The 25,671-nt window shown below is 35.4% G+C and overlaps 1 protein-coding gene and 1 long non-coding RNA gene across 5 annotated transcripts; one reads left to right on the top strand and one right to left on the bottom strand.

Moving 5' to 3' along the window:
- Nucleotides 1–342: 342 nt before the first annotated feature.
- LOC127871438 (opioid growth factor receptor-like protein 1) lies at nt 343–21,483 on the bottom strand. Of its 4 annotated transcripts, none has more exons than XM_052414386.1 (7): nt 21,294–21,483; nt 7,728–7,880; nt 7,291–7,377; nt 4,475–4,547; nt 3,956–4,034; nt 3,206–3,421; nt 343–1,938 (listed from the first exon to the last, which is right to left on the bottom strand). In XM_052414386.1, exons 1-7 carry the CDS (start codon nt 21,375–21,377, stop codon nt 579–581), a joined length of 2,052 nt encoding a protein of 683 aa, XP_052270346.1. In that variant the 5' UTR covers nt 21,378–21,483; the 3' UTR covers nt 343–578. The 4 variants fall into 4 exon arrangements, with proteins under 4 accessions (XP_052270346.1, XP_052270359.1, XP_052270353.1 ...); XM_052414399.1 differs by lacking the exon at nt 21,294–21,483 and adding an exon at nt 20,485–20,621 and having other exon boundaries at nt 7,291–7,364; XM_052414393.1 differs by lacking the exon at nt 21,294–21,483 and adding an exon at nt 20,485–20,619.
- Nucleotides 21,484–21,687: 204 nt separating this feature from the next.
- LOC127871818 (uncharacterized) lies at nt 21,688–24,501 on the top strand. Its single transcript, XR_008045576.1, has 2 exons — nt 21,688–21,906; nt 23,551–24,501. It is a non-coding gene; the product is annotated as an uncharacterized LOC127871818 (long non-coding RNA).
- Nucleotides 24,502–25,671: the final 1,170 nt, after the last annotated feature.

Raw genomic sequence — 25,671 nt, 5'->3', positions numbered from 1 at the left:
TCATTGATCTATAAACAATTAATGGATTGAATATAACTGATTTAAAATTAACGTTTTCAAACTATTATTAAATCTTTTCCCAGAATATGCTGTCCTATTTATAGCTGAGCTTCCTATACCTTTATCAATGATAATCAGCGAGGTGTGCCGATTAGAAAAATCGAGCTATCTCAATCGGACTGGCTCGGTCATTTACATAGGTTGCCATTGTGAAGATTTTTTTCATGATATGATAACTTAGACGATGCTTCGCAGCATCGTCAAAAAGCTATATCCCATACAGTTAAGCAATATTGCGCTAAAAAAGCGGAACCTGTGAAGCCGTTTAATCATTCAAAAACATATGCTTAACCTTTTATCATAAACCAATTCATTTACAATGTAGAAAAGGTTAAAGTAACATACATTTATATGGCGTTTTTTTTACAAGTAGAACATTTACATGTTAAGGTGAAACAGCCGGAATAAAATTGTCATCATAAACAAACATTTAAATTTAATTTATCTATACAAATGATATATTCGAACAAAATCACTTTTAATCAGTATTCTTAAATTGAATTTCAAATATCGTCAACTTAAGCTGTATCCATTGCCTCAGGTAAGTTTTCTTGTATAGCCGCTTCTTCTTCCATTAATTCTGTTTCTGAGTTGCCTTGCTTTGTCGCAGCTTTAATATCTGTGACAGAAGCGGAAGTATCTGTCTCCACCCCTGTATTTGCTGAATTATTTTGATTTTCCAATGTGTCTGAATATACCATTATAACATCAGAAGTGTCCACCTCTCCATCTAATTTACTTTCATTACTTTTATCTGATTGAGTCTCTTTTCTACGTTCTTTGTGAATCAATGAGCTTTCATCAAATTCAGCTTTCTGAGTTTTTTTATTCTCACTACATTGGCTTTCATTGCTTGTTTCTGATACAGTTGCATCATGTTCCGCGTCATTATTTTCACTTTTCTGCTCTCCATCTTTAGCCGATTCTTGCTTACATTTATTTTCTTCCTCTTTATCAATTTTCTTATCTTCTCCAACATCTTTGCCGTTTTCTAAACTGTTCTTTGATTCATGGGTATCTTCAATTTCAGCACCATTTCTACTTTTAGCTTTTACTAAATCCTGATCATTTACAATATCAGTAACTGCATCTTCCTTCACTTCTGGTCTTGCCATTTCAGAAGATTGTTGCTGTTTAGCATTATTTTCTGTATGCAACTTTTCAACATTTTGACCCTTGTTTGCATATCCTAAGTTGTTAACAAGCGTCTCACAGTCCATTTCACACTTTATGGCTTTAGTCTGTAATGTTGCCAGTTTCACTTCAGCAATGGCATGACATGCACCACTAGCATTTTCATTAATATCATTTCCATCAACTTCATTTTTGGCAACATTGATATTTAATTTTTCTTCAACTACGTCAGTCTCATTTACTTCATCGCTTCCAGTTTCTGTATTCAAGTGTTTAATTTCTTGACTTTCCTCACCAATTTTCTCTTCATCAGAAAGCTCGTGATCCTTGCTTTTACTTTTCATTTGACTATCATTCGTGGGATCATCAATTAAATTCACAGCATATTCCAGTGAACCATCTTCTTCATCAGATAACTCATTCTCATAATATTTGACTGTTTCCGATTTCTCACCTATAGGAGAACCTGTTTTTGCTTCCTGTTTCGAAGATTTGGGTGACGGCTTTTTATCCTCCAGCTTTTTACATAGCTCTTCATAGTATTCAAACATGCCTTTCCTTTCGTCATCATTTTTCAAAACACCAATCCAATATTTCATGCAGCTTTCAATCAAATTTGGAAGGGTTTCTTCAACTAAACCCTCGTGTAAAACGAACTTCACAAAGTTGGCCTTCAAACGCTCATATCCAAATTCTCCCAAGCATTTTAGGATTCGAGTTATCCGAAGGTAATTATGGAAGGATCTGTAAAAAAATAACAAACTTAAGTCACTTTGCTTAATACTGTCTTCTTGAAATGTGGTTGAGGGGTACACATAAAGTAACAAGTTAATAAAAGCATCATTCAAAGAAGTTGTTTCTGAACAATTTTCTGAATTTAAACTAGAGGACCACATTAGTCTTGGATTACTCATCTGAATTTAATAAGAACTGTTGCTCTGATGCTAACACACCTTATATGTGGTTGCGTTACAGGATACACAGTACAATTCTTTTTCAAAATAGAATATCACCAGAGGAACATTAAGTGGAATCTGTGAGTTATCGCAGCCTATGTATCCCTTGCGACTGATGCATAAGGAAGAGTAAAGTTGTAAAAGTAATTTTAAACAAAGGGCTATATCCCCTTAAAACCTTGACAATATGTGCTGAAGTACTTTGAGAATATTACCCTGTATAAATGTAAAAAATGCAAATTGGAATATGAGTTGCGAATATAGGGTGTAACATTTGACTCAAAACAAATGGCAATGACTAAAAAAACATGCTTCTGTAAAACCTTTACAATCTGCGGTGGCGCTGTTGGAGTTCATTAGTGTGTAACCGTTTAACACAATCCTCCAAAAAATGTAAGAGCAACTGCACACTGCAGATAATGACAGACAAAGATACGCTAACTGGGAAGACATAATGTCTACTAGTTGTATATCCCTATGACTTTTGGCTGGTTATATAATTGTAAAATCCAATGAGAGTCTCTCTTAGTTTTCCCCTTAGACATATAAGAAAAATGGTTTTGTTTCCTGATGGTTATGTAAAACAATTGTAAGAAATTCTGAATTTTTTTATTCAATAAATATTGCTCAAAAATCTTAACTTGAAAAGTATGGATTCCTGCCAATTTGAGGTAGATTGAAGTTACATGTATATATATATATATATTAAAGAAAATTCTCAAAAAGGAAAACTGAGGGACTGGTTATTGTAACAAAGCAAAATATTTGTATGAATTTGTTAGAGGGTCACAGAAGAAACATTTCTGTAAAATTATAAGAAACATTTTTGTAAAATTATATCATTGGTTTCTACAGAGATTTTTGAAGCACCCATTCAAGGAAAACTGCCATGGCACTTGGCAGTGGGTGCTTTCAGAGAAAAAGTTATTGAAAGAAAAATGTTGACTTGGGACAATAGATAACTGCTTCCCAACGGTGACTGACCATAATAGAACAATGCTGGCTCATGAAATCTAAAGAAAATGTAAAATAGTTCGCAGATGTATAGTCTATACCTGTTAAGATGGTGAAATCTATCTTCCCAGTTGTCTGCCCTGACAATGTTGCCATCTTGGTCATTGTCAAGCTTCATGCCATAGAAGTCTAGCATCATTTTATAAGATGTGAGGATGCGCCTTGGTGCTTTCTTGTCCTTGTTTATTTTCTCAATTTCATGAAGCTGTAGTTCCTGTGCTTCCCAGTTTAAACCTTGTTCACGAATCGGGAACAACCTAAAAATAGTAACAAGAGCACAGCATAACCGGTGCCAACGCTCGGCTGCAGGTGCATTTTTGAATAAATGAAAGCTTTTTTTTAGAGGTCAGTGACCTAGACTTTTGACCTAATGACCCAAAAATGGGTGTGGCGTTTAGAACTCATCAAGGTACATCTACATACATGTATAAAGTTTCAAAGTTGTAGGTGGAAGCGCTTTGATTTTAGAGCCAAGTTTCAAAAGGTTAACAAAATGTAAAGGTTTTAGCACGACGAGCTGGCTATGACAATACATCGGGCTCCGAAAACAGCCGAGCTAATGATGCAAATTATTTACACACCTTAGTTATGGAAATGTCATGAAATTTCCATTTGGCTTGAACATTTTCTTCATAAAACTCCACAAAACTGATAACATGTGAAGAATTTATGTGTTCTACCATAAATTTGGCTAAAGAACATTTTGAGCACACGGGGAGCCCTGATTAAACTCATTATATTCATTACTGCAACAGCTATCAATGGAGGACAGCTGTTACAGAGCAACATACCACTGGATATATCCATGATGACGTTCCAGCTTATTGTACTTTCCCCACCAGTCAGCATGGATATTGTCTATGTAGTCTCCTAGCAAAATAATATATAGCGATTTTGTTGTTGCATTTTTCGGTTCACATGAGTGAGTTTAGATTTACAGTTATCTTCAACAAGAGAACAAAAATGTCTTACATGTAAATGAGTGACAAGTGGTTTCAAAAGATTCAAGCTTTCAGTCAAATAAAGTACATGTAATTATTGTTTAATTGTCATGTGTACATCAAATTACACAGAGAAATATAAAAAAACATCTTCAAATAATAATCTTCAAAAGCTGTCAAAGATAATTATTTTATTCATATAACTATCTTAATGTAGAACAATAAAGTGTTTTAGTGTTATATCGTGAACAAGCAACAGGATGGATTCATAGACTCAGTTGAGCTGTTTATCTTAATTTACCTGATAAAATTCCGATTAAAGCTGATAATTTATGCTTATTCAAGCTAAAAATATATGTTTAAAGTTACCATCTGGACGAGATTTAATTTCGTTTGTGTAGAACATGTAGTTCAAATCTTGTTCAGGATCATCACTTTTGCCCTGAAATCAGAATGTTATGATCTACTGGATCAACAAAATTTTTTTTTTGTAAAATATTAAGCCCAAAACAATCATAACAACATTGATGGATTTGACGAAATTGGCTAGTAAAACTACTTTAAACAAGAATTTAATAGCCCTATAAAGGTCTTATGAAGGGAGATTAGGCTATTAACAAAACTTTACTGCTAAGATTTAATGCGTACAAACATTTTCACATGTTAAAGTGGATATCAAACAAGGGCTGTTTGTAAAACATGCATGCCCCCCCCATATGGGCTGTCAGTTGTAGTGGCAGCCATTGTGTGAATACATTTTTTGTCACTGTGACCTTGACCTTTGACTTAATGTAAGATATCACCCGGAAACCATTGTACTCTTTCGAGTCACTGTGACCTTGACCTTTGACCTAGTGACCTGAAAATCAATAGGGGTCATCTGCCAGTCATGATCAATGTACCTATGAAGTTTCATGATCCTAGGAGTAAGCATTCTTGAGTTATCATCCGGAAACCATTTTACTATTTTGAGTCACTGTGACCTTGACCTTTGACCTTGTGACCTAACAAGAGCTTTCAGAGGACAGCGCGCTCGACTATTCGAGTGCTTGACAGTATAACGTAAGCCATCATGGAAAAATTGTTCATATTCAATAATTTATTAGACGATCTTTCAAAAATAAAAAAAAGACAAAAAAAAAATATATTTTTTTTTTTTTTGGGGGGGGGGGGGGGTTAGGGGGATGAGAGGGGGGTATAATGTGGGGTGTGGTAATTTATTAGATATTTAAAAAAAAAATTGGGGGGGGGGGTGGGGGGTAGGGGGGAGTGAGAGGGGGTATAATGTGGGGTGGGGTAATTTATAAGATGTTTAAAAAAAATAAAATTGGGGGGTGGGGGTGGGGGGGAAGTGAGAGGGGGGTATAATGTGGGTGAGGTAATTTATGAGATGTTTGAAAAAAAAAAATTTTTTTAGGGGGGGGGTGTGTGGGTTAGGGCGGGTGGGGGTTAGGGGGGTGGGGGGTGAGAGAGGGGTATAATGTGGGGTTGTGGTAATTTATTAGATGTTTTAAAATAAAAACAATTGCGGGGGGATGGGGGGGTAGGTGGGTAGGGGGGAGTGAGGGGGTTATAATGTGGGGTTGTGGTAATTTATTAGATGTTTAAAAAAAATATATTTTTTTTTTGGGGGGGGGGGGTTGTTGGGGGGGGTAGGGGGGAGTGAGAGGGGGGTTTTAATGTGGGGTGTGGTAATTTATATGATGTTTTTAAAAAATATATATTTTTTTTTGGGGGGGGGGAGGGTGGGGGGGGGGGGGTAGGGCCGGGGGGAGTGAGAGGGGTGGTTTAATGTGGGGTGTGGTAATTTATATGATGTTTTAAAAAAAAAAATTTTTTTTTTGGGGGGGGGGGGGGTTGGGGGGTCAGGGGTGGGGGGTGAGAGGGGGGTATAATGTGGTATTGGTAATTTATTAGATGTTAAAAAAAATAATTTTTTTGTGTGGGGGGGGGGGTAGGGGGGGGGGGTGAGAGGGGGTTATAATGTGGGGTGGGGTAATTTATTAGATGTTTAAAAAAAAAAATTGGGGGGGGGGTAGGGGGGTGGGGGTGAGAGGGGGGTATAATGTGGGGTGTGGTAATTTATAAGATGTTTAAAAAAACAATTTTTTTTTTTAGGGGGGGTGGGGGGGGGGGCAGGTGGGGAAGGGGGGAGTGAGAGGGGGGTATAATGTGGGTTGTGGTAATTAATTAGATGTTTAAAAAAATAATTTGGGGGATGGGGGGTGGGGGGGGGGGGGTAGGGGAAAGTGAGAGGGGGGTATAATGTGGGGTGTGGTAATTTATAAAATGTTTAAAAAAAAAAAAAATTATTTTTTCGAGGGGGGGGGTGGGGGGGTAGGGGGGGTAGGGGGGGGTGGGGGTGAGAGGCGGGTATAATGTGGGTTTGGTAATTTATTAGATGATGTTTAAAAAAAATGGTGGGGGGGTGAGGTTGGGGGGGGGGAAATATAGGTTGAGGTGATGTTGGTAAACAAGTTTGCAAAATATAAAAGCAATATGTCAAAGGACAATGAAAAAAATAACAAATAACACTGACATGAACAAATATCCTCTATTTATTAAACATGAAATTTAAACTTATTGCATTTGTTTCCCCTGTATATAAGAAAGATATAATAGTGTATTACCTCACCTGTCCTGCTTATATTTTTATTAATCAACAAAATTAAACATTAACACAATATTTAATATACAAAATATACAAAAAAATCTTATATTCTGATAATATTTTTACTGATCCACTTTATTTAACTCAAATGATGATGTTTCATTGGACTGATAATTATAGATTTAGGATAACAGACCAGTTGCTTCAGTTATATTGTTCAGTGTTCGCCCTGTTGGCCGCGTATGCGTTCTTAAGTTATCATCCAAAAACCATTTTACTATTTTGTGTCACTGTGACCTTGACCTTTGACCTAGTGACCTCAAAGTCAATAGGGGTCATCTGCGAGTCATGATCAATGTACCTATGAAGTTTCATGATCCTAGGCCCAAGCGTTCTTGAGTTATCATCCGGAAACCACCTGGTGGACGGACCGACCGACATGTACAAAGCAATATACCCCCTCTTCTTCGAAGGGGGGCATAATAAAATCTTTGAAAGAAGTCTAAAAGCCTGACAATATCCCCTTGATTGCCAAATTCTTATTTGACATGAAACATTTCATGTTTCCACTTACTGGGTATCCATTCCTATAGTCCTCTGTGTCCTTCTGTGCCTGCCGGGTCCAAGAGTAGCCAAACATCCTCTCTCCTGTATGTTTACGCTGTTAGAATCAATGTGGTATTACAAAGATTTGGTGACTTATTTACATTTAGTTGGTAAAAGAAATAGCAAATAAGATTACCACAAGAGTTTGGTAGGTTTGACTTCAAACAAGGTGCTTATAAATAACATGTATTGGTCATTTTCTATGGTAAAATTTACAGCAGGGTCAAGTTAATGTTTTGTGTTGTTTCATGGCTGAATTTTATCCGCTTTTTAGAAGCATTAGTAGAAAATATTTTGACTGTTATTATAAAACATGAAGTACTAGAAATTTACAAATGCTTACATAGTGCTAAAATGCTATTTTAAAAAATAACTTGTATGTTCTTTCAAAGCAAATATAAATACCTTCAAACTTCCTCCTTTAGCAAGATCACTGTCCTTCTTTTCTGCTGTTTTCTTTCCTGTATTTATCTTGAGTTTTGATTCACTCTTACTTGTAATGACTTGCTCTTTGCCTTTCTTATGTGTTTCCTTTTCTGAACTGTTATTTGAATCTACCTGTTAAAACAATTATAGTGAGCACTTACAGCAAAACATATATTTCAATATAATTTTCAATACATACAACAGGTAGTTGCAATAATCCAACTCCCAGCTATTGACACTGTGGGTCGCTAGACGTATTTCTCATTAAAGCTCAAAGCATTTAAGAAGAACTAATATTACAGCTAGTTATGTAAATCATCAATGGTTTGACAAGCTGCATAATGCACATTTTGGCATTTGACTTTTATTGTTATCTGCTCACTTAACCCAAGGAACCCAGGTATTGCATGTAACACATTTGAAGTTATGTTTAAATATTTAATGACTAGTGATGAAGTTATAGTCCACATGTGTGTCCCCAAATTGGTCCTTTTACACTTAATGAAGACCTTGATCTTTAAGCTAGAGACAATTCATACAGCATTGCTCCAGCTAGGATTTGAAAAGGGCAATGGGCTTTTTTGTCCAGAGGGCAAATTTGAGTGCTGGGTAGTTTCTGGAATGCTCCCTGTTGCATATTAACTTTTATATTATTTAGAATTGTTAGAATGTATTTTGCCATTATTATTTAACCATGTGAATAACATGTCTACAATGATGATTAAATTAATAACAATGTTATAAGAGATTATAAATTATAATATGTAAATTTGATTGTGCTGTGTATGGATTTTAATTATTTAGTTACTTTCATCTGCAATAAACATGCAACTTTGTTAAAAAATTTACACCCTAATGCATGTAACAACATAATGGCAAAACAATTGAAACAAAATTAAAAGTTTCCGATGTTCAACTAACTTCAGTTTAAAAGTGAAAGAAGATTAACAAGTGCAAATATTTACCTCCATTTGCATGGTGTTTTCTTTTACACTTAAACAAGAAACCGTCGGAGACGGGTGATGCTCCCCAAAGGTTTTTTTTGTCACAATATTGCACTGTATATTCAGATAAAAGGAAACGTCTTGAGGGCACAGTAGTTGGGGGGACAAGAATATTTTTACATAAAATTTCAAAGGGCCATTACTCTGTGAACAAGATGTGTTTGTGAAACACCAATGTCCCCCTATATGATGTTTGACATTGTAAGATGACCTTGACCTTGTGAAGGATGACCTTGACCTTTCACCACTCAAAATGTGCAGCTCCATGAGATACACATGCATGCCAAATATCAAGTTGCTATCTTCAATATTGCAAAAGTATTCATAAAATAAGCGATTTGGGCCACATATATTTGACCTCTGACCTTGAAGGATGACCTTGACCTTTCACCACTCAAAATGAGCAGCTCCATGAGATGCACATGCATGCAAAATATCAAGTTGCTATCTTCAATATTGCAAAAGTTTTCATAAAATGAGCGATTTTGGCCACATATAATTGACCTCTGACCTTGAAGGATGACCTTGACCTTTCACCACTCAAAATGTGCAGCTCCATGAGATACACATGCATGCCAAATATCAAGTTGCTATCTTCAATATTGCAAAAGTATTCATAAAATGAGCGATTTTGGCCACATATATTTGACCTCTGACCTTGAAGGATGACCTTGACCTTTCACCACTCAAAATGTGCAGCTTCATGAGATACACATGCATGCCAAATATGAAGTTGCTATCTTCAATATAGCAAAAGTTATTGCAAAATGTTAAAGTTGGCGCAAACAGACAGACAGACAGACCAACAGACAGGGCAAAAACAATATGTCCCCCACTACTATAGTGGGGGACATAAAAATCATTCGACCAGAACCCGCTGATAATATGCACATCTCCTCTTGGTAGTGAAGCTTCCCATCAAGTTTCATTGAATTCCGGTCATAAGTTGCTGAGAAATAACCCCGACGAGATTGCACTATATGTACAGTTAATGGAAAATTTCAAAGGGCCATAACTCTGTGAAAAATCATCCGACCAGAACCCGCTGATAATATGCACATCTCCTCTTGGTAGTGAAGCTTCCCATAAAGTTTCATTGAATTCCGGTCATTGGTTGCTGAGAAATAGCCCGAACAAGAATTGCACTACATGTATATGTACAGTTAATGGGAAATTTCAAAGGGCCATAACTCTGTGAAAAATCATCCGACCAGAACCCTCTGATAATATGCACATCTCCTCTTGGTAGTGAAGCTTCCCATAAAGTTTCATTGAATTCCGGTCATTAGTTGCTGAGAAATAGCCTGGAAAAAAATTGTGCACGGACGGACACACGAAAGGCGGACGGACAGACGAAGCGGCGACTATATGCTCTCCCCCCCCCAAATTTTTTGGGGGAGCATAAAAAATTTGCCAATAACTATGAAATACAGTTTAAGCACAAGAGATGCTGTGCTTTTTACATTGTTCAGATCTTATTTACAATGGAGAGACAAGTTGCATTGTGTCCTTCCTGCAATCATATGAGTGTGTCAGCCATTGTGTTTCTTTTTTCAGGAAGTAATAGTTTAGATTTCATGTGGACACAAATAAAAACAAACTTATAAGGTAAGCTTTTTTTACTCAAAATAATTGTGTGATTAATTTTAAACAATTTGTGATCAGAAAACATACATGCCATTTCTTTAAACAATAATTTATATGAATTTGTAACCACCTGTACATTCCAGCTTTAAATTAAAATGGCAGGAAAAATTGACAATTGTCTACTTTCATTCTCTTTCACTCAGCAAAAATGAGCATAGAAAATTAACACAAATAAACATAAAGTTTCATTTAAGTGACAGGAAATGGATAATAAAGAGCATACAGGATGTCAATTCTGGATTTGTTACAAAAGCTACCAGCAAGTGGAGAATATATGAAAAGATTTGGCAGATATATATGGTCTCAGCATGGGCCACTTTACTTATTGCTTGACCAAATATATCTGGTTGCAGCACTGCAGGATAAGTTTCATTTTAATAGTAAGGTGCTATTTGGTATCAAACATGCCCATCTGTTATAAAACTTGTAGTCAATAGCTAAAGGACAGATTAAAGGATAGGGCGGGGCCTCGGAATGGATAGGCTGAGCTTTGGAAGGGCAAGGTGGCCTTCTTGGAGCACTGATACAGGCTGCAAGCCATCTGATCATGGTGAACATTTGGGGAAAAATATTTTATTGCATATAAAATGATGACTATGCTGTTTGGACAATGTTAAAAATGCTCAAAGTTAACCCTTGACTTCTAAACGTGACCTTAACCTTGAACCTAGGAAGATGCCATATTATTAGTGAACATTTGCAATCAATTATTTAAAATGGCCTGATGAAAGAAGAAGTTTGAGCCCACACCATCTTCAGCATGGCGAAATTAAACATTGGGCTTTTAAGTGTGACCTTGACATTTGTGGTATGTTGACAGATGTTACATACCCTCTCTACAATTACATGATGGTCATCACGTGACCTTGACGTTTGAGGTAGGGATATGAGTGTTACAGGCTACAAAGCGTCATAAGATGCTAGTCATTTGAAGAAAGTTTATTGAAAATTGAATAACGAATGACAAAATAAAAGAAATGACAAAAATTATTTTTTATTCCACTGCGTAGAACGCTTAACACGGAAGATGCTAAGAAATTAGCAGACATTTTGAGTAGAAATTATTTGAAACTAGTACTTGAAAAATAACAAATGACAAAGTACCAGGGGTGTGATTTAAGTATCACCTCAGGGGAGGAAAATGCCAAATTATCACATTTGATAATTATTTGTAAAATTAGTGTGACATGGAAAGGGAAAAAAAAATCACATCCCCGAGTAACAGGAATGACAAAAATAACATTTTTTAAGGCCACTGAGTATAACACTTAACAAGGAAGATACTAAACAAGAGATGTGTTCGTCACAAACACAATGCCACCCATTGCGCCGCTTTGAAATAAAATTTTAATGTATCATTTGGCAGGTTTAGAAAATATCTCCCTTTTATAGCTTATTTCTTCCCTTGGATTGTATTTTTTTACTTTTGACCTTTAAAGATGACCTTGACCTTAAAATTTGGTCAAAAATATGGCAGCCATGTTTTTCAACGGACCGGAACCACTTTTGTACTCGACCAACATATCATTAAGGCAAACATTTTGACAAAGTTACATGAAGATTGGGCATGAAATGTGACCTCTACAGTGTTTACAAGTTTTGTTGTTGTTTTTTACCTAGTGACCTAGTTTTTGACCAAGCATGACCCAGTTTCGAACTTGATCGAGATATGATTGGGACAAATCTTCTGACCAAGTTTCATGAAGATTGGACATGAAATGTGGCCTCTAGAGTGTTTACAAACCAAATGTGGTTGACGGACGGACGGACGGAAGACAGACAAAGACTGGTCACAAAAGCTCACCTGAGCAATCAGGTGAGCTAAAAAAAAAATCATTTGGCAGGTACAGATAATTATAACCCTTTAAAGCTTATTACTTCCCTTGGATTTGTTTTTTTGACCTTTGACCTTGAAGGATGACCTTGAAGGATGACCTTGATTTTTCACCACTCAAAATGTGCAGCTCCTTGAGATCAGGGTTGTCATTATGATTTTAAACAAGGGATTATTTTGGAATTTTAACAAGGGATTATTTTGGAACAGTAACCGATAAGGCCGGGGGTCAAGGGGGCCGCCCAGGCCCCCATGTGGGTCCAGGTCAACGCCTTGGTATGGGCCCAGGGTTCGCAAAGCAATGAAAAACGCCTCCTCCCAATAATGCCGTGCAAAATCGATGCATAAACACAACTTGAAACAAACACTTTGTTCAACAAAACACAAAACAAACTCTCAAAACAAGAACAAACACCGCATGATATGTTTTCATGTTTTATTTCGCTTATCACTGAAACATCATATATCGGCTATAAATGCAAAGTTCATAATTATTCCAAGAGGCGCCATGCTTTTGCAGTTTCGGGTCTGCGGCTGAATTATTGTGCGGTATTTATAGGCATGCATCTGAACAAAAGAGAAACACTAAATAAACTGTTGTTTAAGTCCAAATGGTTTAGGTTTATGCATAAAACCGAAGTCTTCAAGACTTTAAATTTTCTTTTTCTTTGGTTCAGCCATTTTAGGAGTTGACTAATTTCTACCGCGCCACATGATTGGCCGTATGCAGAGGCGATAACCAATCAAAAGCCATTTTACAAAACAAGGCAAGCTATTGGTGTGGCGGTAGCTAGTCAAAAAAGCCCCCATTGTGTACACACCGGTCTCACTGACCTGTGTACTAACGCGAAAGGAATTGTGGGAAGCACTTCTTTTACGAGTGAAAGCCAAAGTAGGTCAGGTAATCGCGCTTCTGATTATCGCTATCAGTCTTAATAAAGATTTAAAATCACATTTAAACATAATTAAATAACATATCTTTAAACAACTTTCCATTTTAAACAAGAAATAAAAATGATTATTCTTTTATAAACATTTTCATTCCTATGCAGAACTACTTTGGCGAAAGCATAATTCTGCAAACCAGAGGAATGTGATGCGGCTTAGTATAGAGGTGACAATAACGTAGTGACATCACCATCTATGTATAGAATGAACAGCCCCTGGTCAAAACGCTATACGGTTATTACTCGCCAATTATTGTTGGTTCGCGAGATCAAAACTTCCGATCGCAATTTTAAAGATTCGGGAAAAACAACCTATTTTCTGGAGATTTTAACCGTTCAATTTTATCGGCAATCGGTTAATAATGACAACCCTGTGAGATACACATGCATGCCAAATATCAAGTTTCTATCTTCAATATGGCAAAAGTTATCTCAAAACTTTAACCAATGTTACAGTTTTGGGACAGAATGACAGACAGACAGGCCAAAAACAATATGCCCCCGATCATTCGATCCCGGGGCATAAAAAGTAACTGGCCCCTCATTAGCTGCCGCCTTAAAACTTTTTTAGTTTGATTATTATGAATAGACATATAAATTTATTGAAGTTTACATGTAAGATTAAAGACCTTAAGTTAATGCAAAACCACATATTCTATAGTAGATAATGCACCAGTATTTCTTCAAAAGTATCAACATGTCTTCATATTTAATTAATGATTATAACTTATGAAAAAGGCTTATTTAGAATTAGAGATAGAGATAGAGAGAGAGAGAGAGAGAGAGAGAGAGAGAGAGAGAGAGAGAGAGAGAGAGAGAGAGAGAGAGACAGACAGACAGAGAGACAGACAGAGAGAGAGAGAGAGAGAGAGGAGAGAGAGAGAGAGAGAGAGAGAGAGAGAGAGGAGAGAGAAGAGAAGAGAGAGAGAGAAAACTTTGCATTAGTGATGTCTCTTCAGATGGGGTTGAAACTAATGACTACACCATCCCTATGTGTTGTCCAACTTAAGGTAAATCAATTGCGTGCTTATTTAAGTTCTTTTTTAAGCATGGGTCAAAACAAGAGAGCTTTCGTCAAAACTGAATTGTCTTGAGTAACTCATTAACCATGTCTGAATGTTTTTTGCATTTACAATTATGGTAGATCCAAGACACATACACTAGGATGTATGTTTTTGATTGAAGCTCCAGTAAACTATTGATAAGTAAAATATTAATTCTCAAAGAATGCTCTCTTGAGTCATGGTCAATTTTCAAAGAGATGTTTCATCACAAATATTTTATAAATATACATGACAATGAATCATTGCAACATAATTATTAACAGTTTTGTCTTTATATTTCCTGCTTTTTTCTAATTTTTATCCTACAGTATGTAAACATCAAAATACTCAATTGCATGTCAAACCCCCATCTTCAGAATAATGGTTGTTCTAGAGCTTTTGATTTTGATTAATAGCTGTCCACATTTCAAGATTTACAAACTAAATATAGCATTAAAGATGACATTTTAGGGTCTATTAGGGGAGGTAAATTTCTTGAAAAATAATGTCAACTGACACTTAAGCATGGAAAATACTCATAAACAATGTGTTTTTTTCTTAGAAGCACTATATTAACAACACATTAAGGAAGTAATTTTTATAAGAACGTATCAAGTTATGATAAATTAAAATATTTTGCAGCATTTTTGATAAGCAAAACGAGGGTGACTGTTAGCTAAAGAAACTTCAGCGAACAGTTGATATAGTATTGAGAGACCTGTACGCTGAAGCGAACCCTGTATCGAAAGTTTACCAGAGTCGTAACAGATTTACATGTATGTCACGTTATAAATCAAAGACAGTTCATTTTCTAGGATACATTTCTACATACATAAGTGAATGAATATAAATTACTGAATCGGGCAAAATTTTAAGGTTAAAATGTTTCAAATGCACCTTAAAATTAATTATAGATGAAAATAACTCTCATTAGCCTGACATTCACAATTTTGACGCCATTGTCACTTTGTAACGTGACGAGCTTTCATTTGAATACTTTCGGGTCGACCTTGACATTTTTTGCTGAAAGTGTAAACATTATGTACTTTCGTTTTCTGAGATCTATTATTTGTGATTAACAACTTACGTCTGGTGGATTAAATTAAAATACTGATTTCAAAGTGAATCAGGTAATTTTAAATAATTTTTTACTTTGAGTTTGTATTCACACTACAATTTGTTACAAAACAAGCAATAATAATTTAAAATACCAGGAAATGTCATTCTGAATTTGAAAACACGTGCGCACATGGTATGTTTCTAACAAGAGCTGTCTTCATCGGAAGACATATGCCCCCAGTGCTTTCCACAGGAATTTTTCAAACGCCCCGGGGCCGATGGGGTGGGGAGGATGAACTTTTTTTTACATTTTTAGAGGCCAATTACATGTACGTCATCTGGTGCGCCATGACTCTTAAAAACAACAACTATTAAGTCATTGATAAATATATATTTATCAAATTGTTTTTTATTGTTTAAAACATTTTTCTTATAGATAGTATAAATCAGACTCCCGAAAACATCCGTATCAATCCGACTCTATTAGTGCATACTTACTACTTTTCCAATTTCTGTTCATCACCCGATTATCATTATATATTCTATTTTTAAAAGCAAACTCTGGTAAATATTGACAATTAAAGTGCTCAAGAATTTAATAAACACATTTGTACTTAAGTATGTAATTAATTTCGGTATATGTGGCTATTTAAAGATTTGATGAAATACTCCCACTCAACATGCGTTTATACAACAATCAATACACCCACGCTTTCCATGCAAATGACACGACGTTTTAAATGCTGCATAATTTTCGCACCCTTTTTATACGAAATCAACAGGATATGAATTAGCACTGTTTATTTGTAGCGAGAAGTTGTCAACGTCGCGTTAACATTTACAATTGCAAGTGGGTTTTGGATTACAATCGCGTTAACATTAACATTCTGAAGTGGGTTTCGGATTACATATTTATTTAAGCTCAGTGCTTTCATTATGAACCGATTGCCGATCCATATCATCGGTTGAAAATCTCGAAAAGTCGGTTGTTTTTTATCCGATAGTGAAATAAATTTAGAGGTGTCACACCCCACCGTTTTTATTAAACATCGTTGACGATTCGTTGGTCTAAAACGAAAGAGCTAATCAGAAGCGTTTTAACAGAAATATTTAACACCGCAACGTTTTTATTAAAACCGATGTACAAATTCAGCATGGAGTCTGGTGGCAAGAAAAGAAAACTCAATCTTTAGATTTTGGCTTTAAAGCTTAATCTGGTTAGAAAGAAAATGACGCAGTTGTTTTTTCTTCCTGTTTATATTGTTAGTTATTGTTCAATAACTATCTGTTATATTTGTTTTGGTTCCTCTTATCTTTTTTGCGCTGTTTTAGATCGGCTTCGTTCACGATTGTTGTTACTTTTCTTAGTGCCGTTTGTTGTTATGGTTTTATTGCTGAAAAGAGGGCAAATTTCTGCATTATCAGAATTGAACTTTCGAATTGTATTCAACTGTTTATTGTTTGACACAATCACCCTTGTTTGAAGTTTTTGTTGGTTTGTGGCGTTTTTTTTCATAAAGATCTAGTTTGTTTAAATTAAGTAAGGATCTTACTTCTTACATTAATGATGACTTCGTTTTGCCATTGTAATGGAGCAAAGGACAATTGTCATTTAATAAATTTAATACAAAGGGTAAAATATAAAAAACAAATTAGCACAACCTTTGTCAGTGAAAAAGAAAATAGATTCAGCTACTCCTTCTACTTGTGACACGTGTGTTCAAACAGAACCTGTCATGTTATTAGATCAGGAAGAATTGAGGGAAGAGATCAAAGCAGCTATTGAGACATTTAATTTAGAGGATGATTTAGATTATAGCAGCAGTGCCAGTTACAGTGATAGTGACTCTGACTCTTGCAGGATGTAAATAAATGTGAGGTTCTCATCAGGTAAAATTTATTTTAATACAAAGAAAATAATATTTTCTCCTCATGTCTTATTTCCTTTTTGTCAATCATGAATTTCAGCCAGAGCACTGATATCTATAAGACAAATTTGCATATTCATTTTTTTATCGGGGGGCTTTGCTGAACCCCCCTTCCGGGGCGTTGCCCTGAACCAACTCGGGGCCTGGGCATCCCCTCTAGACCCCCGGCCTAATCTGTTGCTTTATTAAAAAAATCTGTTGTTCCAAATAATAATGAAAACACTGTAAGCTCAATGGAGATTTCAACAAAACATTAACAGCTGCCTAATGAATTCAACAATAATTTGTTACAACGCTTAACAAGTCGAAACAATGTTTTGACAGTAAAATGCATAAAATGCAACGTTTAATGAGGATTACAGCCAGTTGCCATCATCATTGTTCCAATTAACTGGCCAAGATTTCTGTGGTAATAACATGTATGTCATGTCTGCATGATTTAACTACAGGTATTGCATGCCTACGAGTGCTATGGCTCATAAAGTGTGCGCTCTCATTGGTCAATATTGATTGTCCAACACAAGGACGCTCCTCCTTTAGTCGGGTAAAGCGATACATGTTATTGACAGAGGGTCGTAAAGCGGCTTTCAAAAGTTTTGGCGAAGTCCATATTTCTGCAAAAATACACTGATTGGAAAAATTTAGGCGCCCCGCTGACTCTGATTTCCTAATTCAAAAGCCCAAGCCATGGACCGTTAAATAGCTTTTTCGAAACCTAAACACAGATTTCGAAACATAAAGGCGGACCCTAAGTTGAAGGTCAAGGTAAAAGGGGTCAAAATGTGTCAGCGTATGGAAAGGCCTTGTCTATATACACATGCATACCAAATATGAAGATTACATCTGAAGCGAAATAGAAGTTATGAGCATTTTTCGAGCGGCACGCAATTATTTGATGATTCAAGGGCCGTAACTCATAAGTGCCTGGGTAAATTTGGCTGATTATCGAACTTGACCTAGATCTCATGACCTTAAACATTTCCGTAAAGTGTGGCAAAGATCCGATGCCATTAGCTTGAGTTATTGAGAGGAAACAAGAGCTGTCAGAGGACAGCGCGCTCGACTATTCGAGTGCTTGACAGTATAACGTAAGCCATCATGGGGAAATTGTTCATATTCAATAATTTATTAGACGATCTTTCAAAAGGAAAAAAAAAATTTTTTGGGGAGGGGGGTCAAGGGGGTGAGAGGGGGGTATCATGTGGGGTGTGGTCATTTATTAGACCAACTTTCAAAAATAAAAAAAGGAGTAAATAATTTTGGGGGGGGGGGGGGGGGTAAGGGTGATGAGAGGGTAAGAGGGGGGTATAATGTGGGGTGTGGTAATTTATAAGCTGATGTTTAAAAAAAAAAAAATTGGGGGTGGGTAGGGGGTGGGGAAGTGAGAGGGGGATATAATGTTGGATGTAGTAATTTATTAGATGTGTTTAAAAAAAAATGGGGGGGGGAGGTAAGTGTTGTTTTGTCAAAGTAATAATAAAATGTGATCATAAATAAAGAAGTTATGGCAATTTAAGCAAAATGTTCAATTATCTAAGTGTAAAAGGGGAAATAATTATGTCAAAATGCTTGATACAGTGGTCTGCTCTTGTTTATAGGTTGGGGTCATGTTGGTAAATAAGTATGCAACATATAAAAGCAATATGTCAAAGGATATAGGTAATATTTGGGGTAGTACGCAAACTTTAACATAGATTTATCAATAATATGCATATTCTAAGTATAAAAGGGGCAATAATTATAACAAAATGCTTGATAGAGTTGTCTGCTCTTGTTTATAGGTTGGGGTGATGTTGGTAAACAAGTATGCAAAATATGAAAGCAATATGTCAAGGGACAATGAAAATAAATGGGGTAGTACGAAAACTTTAACATTTGCTGCATATTCTAAGTGGAAAAGGGGCCATAATTATGACAAAATGCTTGATAGCGTTGTCTGCTCATGTTTATAGGTTGGGGTCATGTTGGTAAACAAGTATGCAAAATATGAAAGCAATATGTCAAGGGACAATGCAAATTATTGGGGTAGTAGGAAAACTTTATCATTTGCACGCTAACGGAAACCGCACGGAAATGGAAACGCCGACGCCGGGGTGAGTAGGATAGCTCCACTATATATATTTCATATATAATAGTCGAGCTAAAAACGCATTTTTTCGATGATTCAAGGGCCGTAACTCAGAAGTCTCTGTGTCAATTTGGCAGATTATAAAACTTGGCCTAGATGTTATTGCCATACACAAGATCCTTTGAAATTTGCTCGAGTTATTGAGGGGAAACGAGAAAAAAACACAATATTACGATGATTGAAGGGCCATAAGTCAGCAGTGTCTGGGTCAATTTTGCCGATTATCGAACTTGACCTAGATGTTATTGCCTTTCACATTTTCATGTAGTTTGGTGAAGATCTGATGACAATTGCTCGAGTTATTGAGCAGAAACGAGAAAAAAAACAATTTAACGATGATTCAAGGGCTGTAACTCAAGAGTGTCTGGGTCAATTTGGCCGATTATCGAACTTGCCCTAGATGGTATTGCCTTACACATTTCCGTGAAGTTTGGTGAAGATCTGATGACAATTGCTTGACTTATTGAGCGGAAACTAATCGAGACGGACGACGGACAGACAGACGAACACACTTATGGGAAGTGCGATTTTAATATGCCCCCAGAACCTATGTTCTGGGGGCATTAAAATAGAAATAATGTCATATGAAATCTCGGGAGATTCTCATTTGAAAAATGTCTGTCGCATTTATGCTTTTCTCGATATGTTTGAGCAGAAGATAAATTTCAATTGTTTAAGATAGTATTTTGTGAAAGAATATATCAGTTAAATGTGAAAAATGTCAATCTTTACGATCAAGTGGTTGATTTGGGCAAATAACTGCATTTAAAAGCTGTTTTGGAACGGTCTTTGTTAACTGTCAACTTTTTGGGAATTTCTGGTTGACTTACCTAATGCGGTTGCTCCATAACTTTAAAGTCGAGCCAGTCAAAAATCATATAAAGCGACATTTAAAGTTATGGTAGCCAGGACTATGTGACTGTATCGAAAAAAGGGTTACAAACTGCATCATGTCAAAAGGTTCTATCAAGGGATTTCACGTGACCTCTACAGCCATCACTCAAAAAGGACCCACTACTCAACACCTACCAATCATAAAACTCTTTAAGATGGATGTTAACTTATAAATGTACAAAAATTATTTACATGATGTTTTTAAGCAATTGGTGCCAATTTAAAGGTTTGGTAACTACATAGAATACTTACTCAATTTATTCACACACACAATAGCCTGGCAGGTATTAGTATTGTGAAAAACTCAATCATAAATTTATTTGGTTTATCAATATGAAGTACCTTAGATTAAACAAGGGACAAAATTGTCACAAAACCAGGTTTTCATTATGAAAAAAAATCTGATAAAGGGAGACATCTCAAACTGAACTTTTGAAATGAACAAACAAAATTAACCCCCTTTGTAAGTTTGTTTTAAAATAAATCTATTTTTAGTCGTGGCGACCTTGACATTGGAGATATTGACGTGATTCTTTCGTGCAACCGTCCCATGATGGTGAACAAATGTGCCAAATGATTTTAAAATCTCATAATGAATGACATAGTTATAGCCCAGACAAGCTCATTTATGGCTATTTTTTACCTTTGAACTCAAAGTGTGACCTTGACCTTGGAGATATTGACGTAATTTTTTCGCGCGACACACCGTCTAATGATGGTTAACAAATGTGCCAAATGATTTTAAAATCTCACAATGAACGACAAAGTTATGGCCCGGACAAACTTGTTCCGCCCGCCAGCCAGCCAGCCAGCCAGCCCGCCCGCCCGCATTCGCCAATCTAATAACCAGTTTTTTCCTTCGGAAAACCTGGTTAAAAATGCTTTGAGAGCCTGATGCTGCCCATACAAAACTGGTAATTTAATAACAAAAAATAATCGTAAAGTCTAGAACTTGAAAAGAAAACCAGTTCTTCCCGGAAATTAAATCGAATTAAAATGAAAACCGAAACTAAATCATTTTTAGTAAATGCGACAAAATTATCTAAACGAGTTAAACATACAGTTACACATTTGGAGAAGAAATCGCCCATTCGCTTCTGACCACCTTTTTCTTTTTTATCTATGACACTTTTTGAACGTGGCATACTTTTATATTGGTTAAGTGGGGTTCAAATTCGTCATGATAGTTGAAAACAAACTCAGGCTCGCCGAGTTTCACAACCATGTCACAACCGGAAGTAAACAAACGCCTCGGAGTCGGTTTAAGACGTCCCTATGTCAATACGGTTTCTAATTGATGAATTTGATGACTGTATTTTACGTAGCTTAGACGAACCGGCGTTAATATTAGATGCAATCAAATAATAGTTTTTATTACAATAACAACGAAATAAACAATTCCTCCAAAAATATATAATATTTAATACATACCTGAATGGATTTAAGCAGGGACCTATACAAACAAAGGGATGAGACACTCACTGAACCGAAGAAGAAACTAACGCGTTGTTACGCAAAAGGGAAACGAGACTTGCGACCCAACGAGACTTCGCGCTTCGAGGCAAATTTTCACAGCCGCCATTTTGACAAAGCGAGACCGTGACAAAGCAATCGAGAAAGAATAAGAGTACAAATTAACCAAGTGTTGCCAGCACAGAAGTATTCATTGCAAAGGTTTGTTGAGTTTGATACATCTTATTGTTTCATTTGTTTTCGACACTGCTTCGTATTTACTTATAAAACAACGGTGTGTATTTTCACCAAATCATGCGTATCATTGTTTACACTTCCATAATCCGAGAAACGTGTGTCGTGGCTTTTTTCAAAAGGCTTGGTCAAATAAAGCTCTATACTATTCATGTTGGTATTCTTACAAACGTTACATTTCAACGCATTGTGTGATGCTAATTTTATTTGTATTATTAGCAAATTCATGATTTTGAATGAGCACAAAGGCAATACAATTTTAATCATTTTTGTTTATTTTACCACTTTCAGTTTCATCAACATATGCCGTGGCTCTTTTTGAAAGGCTCAGTCAATACTAGCCCTATATATATCATGTTGGTATCTTTACAAATGTTACATTTCAATGCATTGTGTGGTGCAAATTTAATTTGCATTATTTGCAAAGGTATAATTTTGTATTAGCTCAAAGATTATACAATTTTAGTCATTTTTTTTATTTTTTAATCACTATCAGTTTGATCAACATATGTCGTGGCTCTTTTCGAAAGGCTCAGTCAATACTAGTACTATATTAATCTTATGGGTATCTTTACAAACATTACATTTCAACACATTGTGTGATGCTAATTTTATTTGTATTATTTGCAAATTCATGATTTTGAATGAGCACAAAAGCAATACAATTTTAGTCTTTTTTATATTTTTTTACCACTATCAGTTTCATCAACATATGTCGTGGCTCTTTTTGAAAGGCTCAGTCAATACTAGCCCTATATATATCATGTTGGTATCTTTACAAACGTTGCATTTCAATGCATTGTGTGGTGCAAATTTAATTTGCATTATTTGCAAAGGCATAATTTTGTATTAGTACAAAGATTATACAATTTTAGTCATTTTTTTATTTTGTAATCACTATCAGTTTGATCAACATATGTCGTGGCTCTTTTCGAAAGGCTCAGTCAATACTAGCCCTATATTAATCTTATGGGTATCTTTACAAACATTACATTTCAACGCATTGTGTGATGATAATTTTATTTGTATTATTTGCAAATTCATGATTTTGAATGAGCACAAAAGCAATATAATTTTAGTCATTTTTTTATTTTTTTACAATTTCAGTTTGATTAACATATGTGGCTCTTTTCTAAAGGCTCAGTCAATACTAGCCCTATAGTTATCATGTTTGTATCCTTACAAACGTTACATTTCAATGCATTGTGTGGTGCAAATTTAATTTGCATTATTTGCAAAATCATAATTTTGTATTAGCTCAAAGATTATACAAATTTAGTCAATTTTTTATTTTGTAATCACTATCAATTTAATCAAATATGTCGCAGCATTTTAAGAAAGGCTCGGTCAATACTAGCCCTATAATAATCATGATGGTATCTTTACAAACGTTGCATTTCAATATATTTTGTGGTGCAAATTTCATTTGCATTATTTGAAAAATCATAATTTTGTATAAGCTCAAAAACAATACAATTTTAGTCATTTTTTAAATTTTATAACCACTATTAATTTAATCAACATATGTCGCAGCATTTTTGGAAAGGCTCAGTCAATACTAGCCCGTTATTAATCTTGTTGGTGTAAATTCATATTGTTTTATATTTTCAGTGTGCTGAAAAGAAGCAAAAGAGGGTCTCTTGCTCTTTAGACGGAAAGTTTGACCCCGCAAAGAAAAATGTCATGACGCCAGCGAAACTTGGGCGTACAAACCCAGGTCATTTCCACATTAAAAACTTTGAATGGTTGAAAAACATTGTGGACTTTAAATAGTGCTGACATACATGTGTGTTCACAGCTATGCCAAGGATACGGATACTGTCTGATTCAACACGGAAATTGGATTCCTTTCTTTTCCTGAGACGTACCTTGACCATCCCAGCACTAAGATGATGTTACTATATTCATGTCTACTATATAAAGCAGTGGCGACAACAAACTTCACAAACCTTCAGACTTGCCGAAGACAAAAGAAAATTCAGTATGAATTAGTTTTAAATATTCAATTGATTAAATTAAACATTTGCATTTTTTCATAAATGAACACATTCCAGCAGTGAATATCTCTGCTTAACTCAAAAGTGACTGTTAGATCTTTGATCATGTTAATCAAAAATGTGTTCCCAAAACTCATTATAAATATAAAATTTTCAAACTTGTTTAAACAAGATAATTTGGTATTTAATTTTAGTAAGCTTTTTGTATTGCTGTAGGCTTCGAATAAATCTTCTGCATAACCATGTCAGGAGGAATCTCAATCTTTTGTTGTTGAAATAATAAATAGAAAATTGTTAGTATTATTATCAAATTTTTGTTGTTCTATTTCACATTGCAAATGGTAACTTGTGCAAAATCTTTTACAAACATGTGATTTTTTTACATGCTATTGAGTTTTTAAAATATTTTCTTTAACTGAATGCTCATTACACTTAGTAACATGAATGTATTGTTACACATACTCTTAAACTTAAATAATACCAAGATTACCTATCATGCATGAACTAATGTGTATGTTTCAGTGATTAACTGATTTATACTGAGAAATAAAACATAAACGACTTTTATGAATTGCCTTGCCTTCAAATTCTGCTGATTTTTGTTCAATACTTGAACACGAAATCACGAAAAGACTTTCAGTACTACTATGGATATCATGTTCAAAAGGAGTCCAACAGAATAATATAATGGCATGCGAACCTTCATTGTCTCGGATGATAAAGAACAATTATACATTTTAAATTGTAAGCAATTGGCAGGCGTTAATAATGTTGATATTTTTCACACAGCAGAGTAACATTTTTAATTAATTAAAAGACCGGTCTTTGCTACATGCACATATGTGCGATATACAATGGCAATTGAAACCCTGTGAAACAAATGGTATTGTTACTCGTCAACGCATCCGGTAATTGGGTTCCGTGTATCATACTGCGTGTTAATATAACTAATTATTTATTTACAAGACAAACAAGGCAAAATTGAACGAATATGCGAAACTTTACTGCGTCGGAGGTTAAAAGAACAGTTATACAGTTTGAGTTGTTTGCACTTAACATGTCTTGATTATGTTGCTATTTAAAACAAAACATGGTAACATTTTAATTCTATTAAAAGACCGGTCTTTTGTACATGCACATACGTGCGATAAATAACGGCAATTTAACCCTGGCGAAACAACCGGCAATTAATATTCATCAAAGGGTCCGATAATTGGGTCCCCGTTCGACATACTGCGTAATAATTAGACTAAATAATGATTGATTTTGAGATCAACAACGCAACAATTGAACGAATAGGTACTTGTTTATTTAACATAATATTATTTGAATCCGAAAAAACGTAACCCGCTCAATAAGCGAAATCCCTCGCAATCGATATCGTGTAGCCTCATTATCGCTACACAGGGACCAATCAATCGAGATTATCAAATCTCGCGCACCGGTTTATTATCGCTGCTACACAGGGACCAATCGATCGAGATTATTAAATCTCGGTTTATTTTGCGTGCTGTAACGGGATATCGCGAGGTTGCTTATCCCTGTGTTTGTATAGGTCCCTGATTTAAGTGTGCATATCTCAAATCATAACATTGTCTGGCTGAATTCTGAAATTAAAAAGCTAATGAAAAAACGTGACCGGACTTATAGCAAAATGAAAAAGACTAAAAATTACACTTTACTTCCAAAAATTAAGAAGATCAGATCATTCATACAAAAGAAAATTCGTAACTCT

The sequence above is a fragment of the Dreissena polymorpha genome, chromosome 1, assembly GCF_020536995.1.
Source record: "Dreissena polymorpha isolate Duluth1 chromosome 1, UMN_Dpol_1.0, whole genome shotgun sequence".
In the NCBI taxonomy this organism is placed as follows: domain Eukaryota; kingdom Metazoa; phylum Mollusca; class Bivalvia; order Myida; family Dreissenidae; genus Dreissena; species Dreissena polymorpha.
Note: the sequence above shows the minus strand (reverse complement) of the source record. Positions and strands in the feature narration are given on the sequence as shown.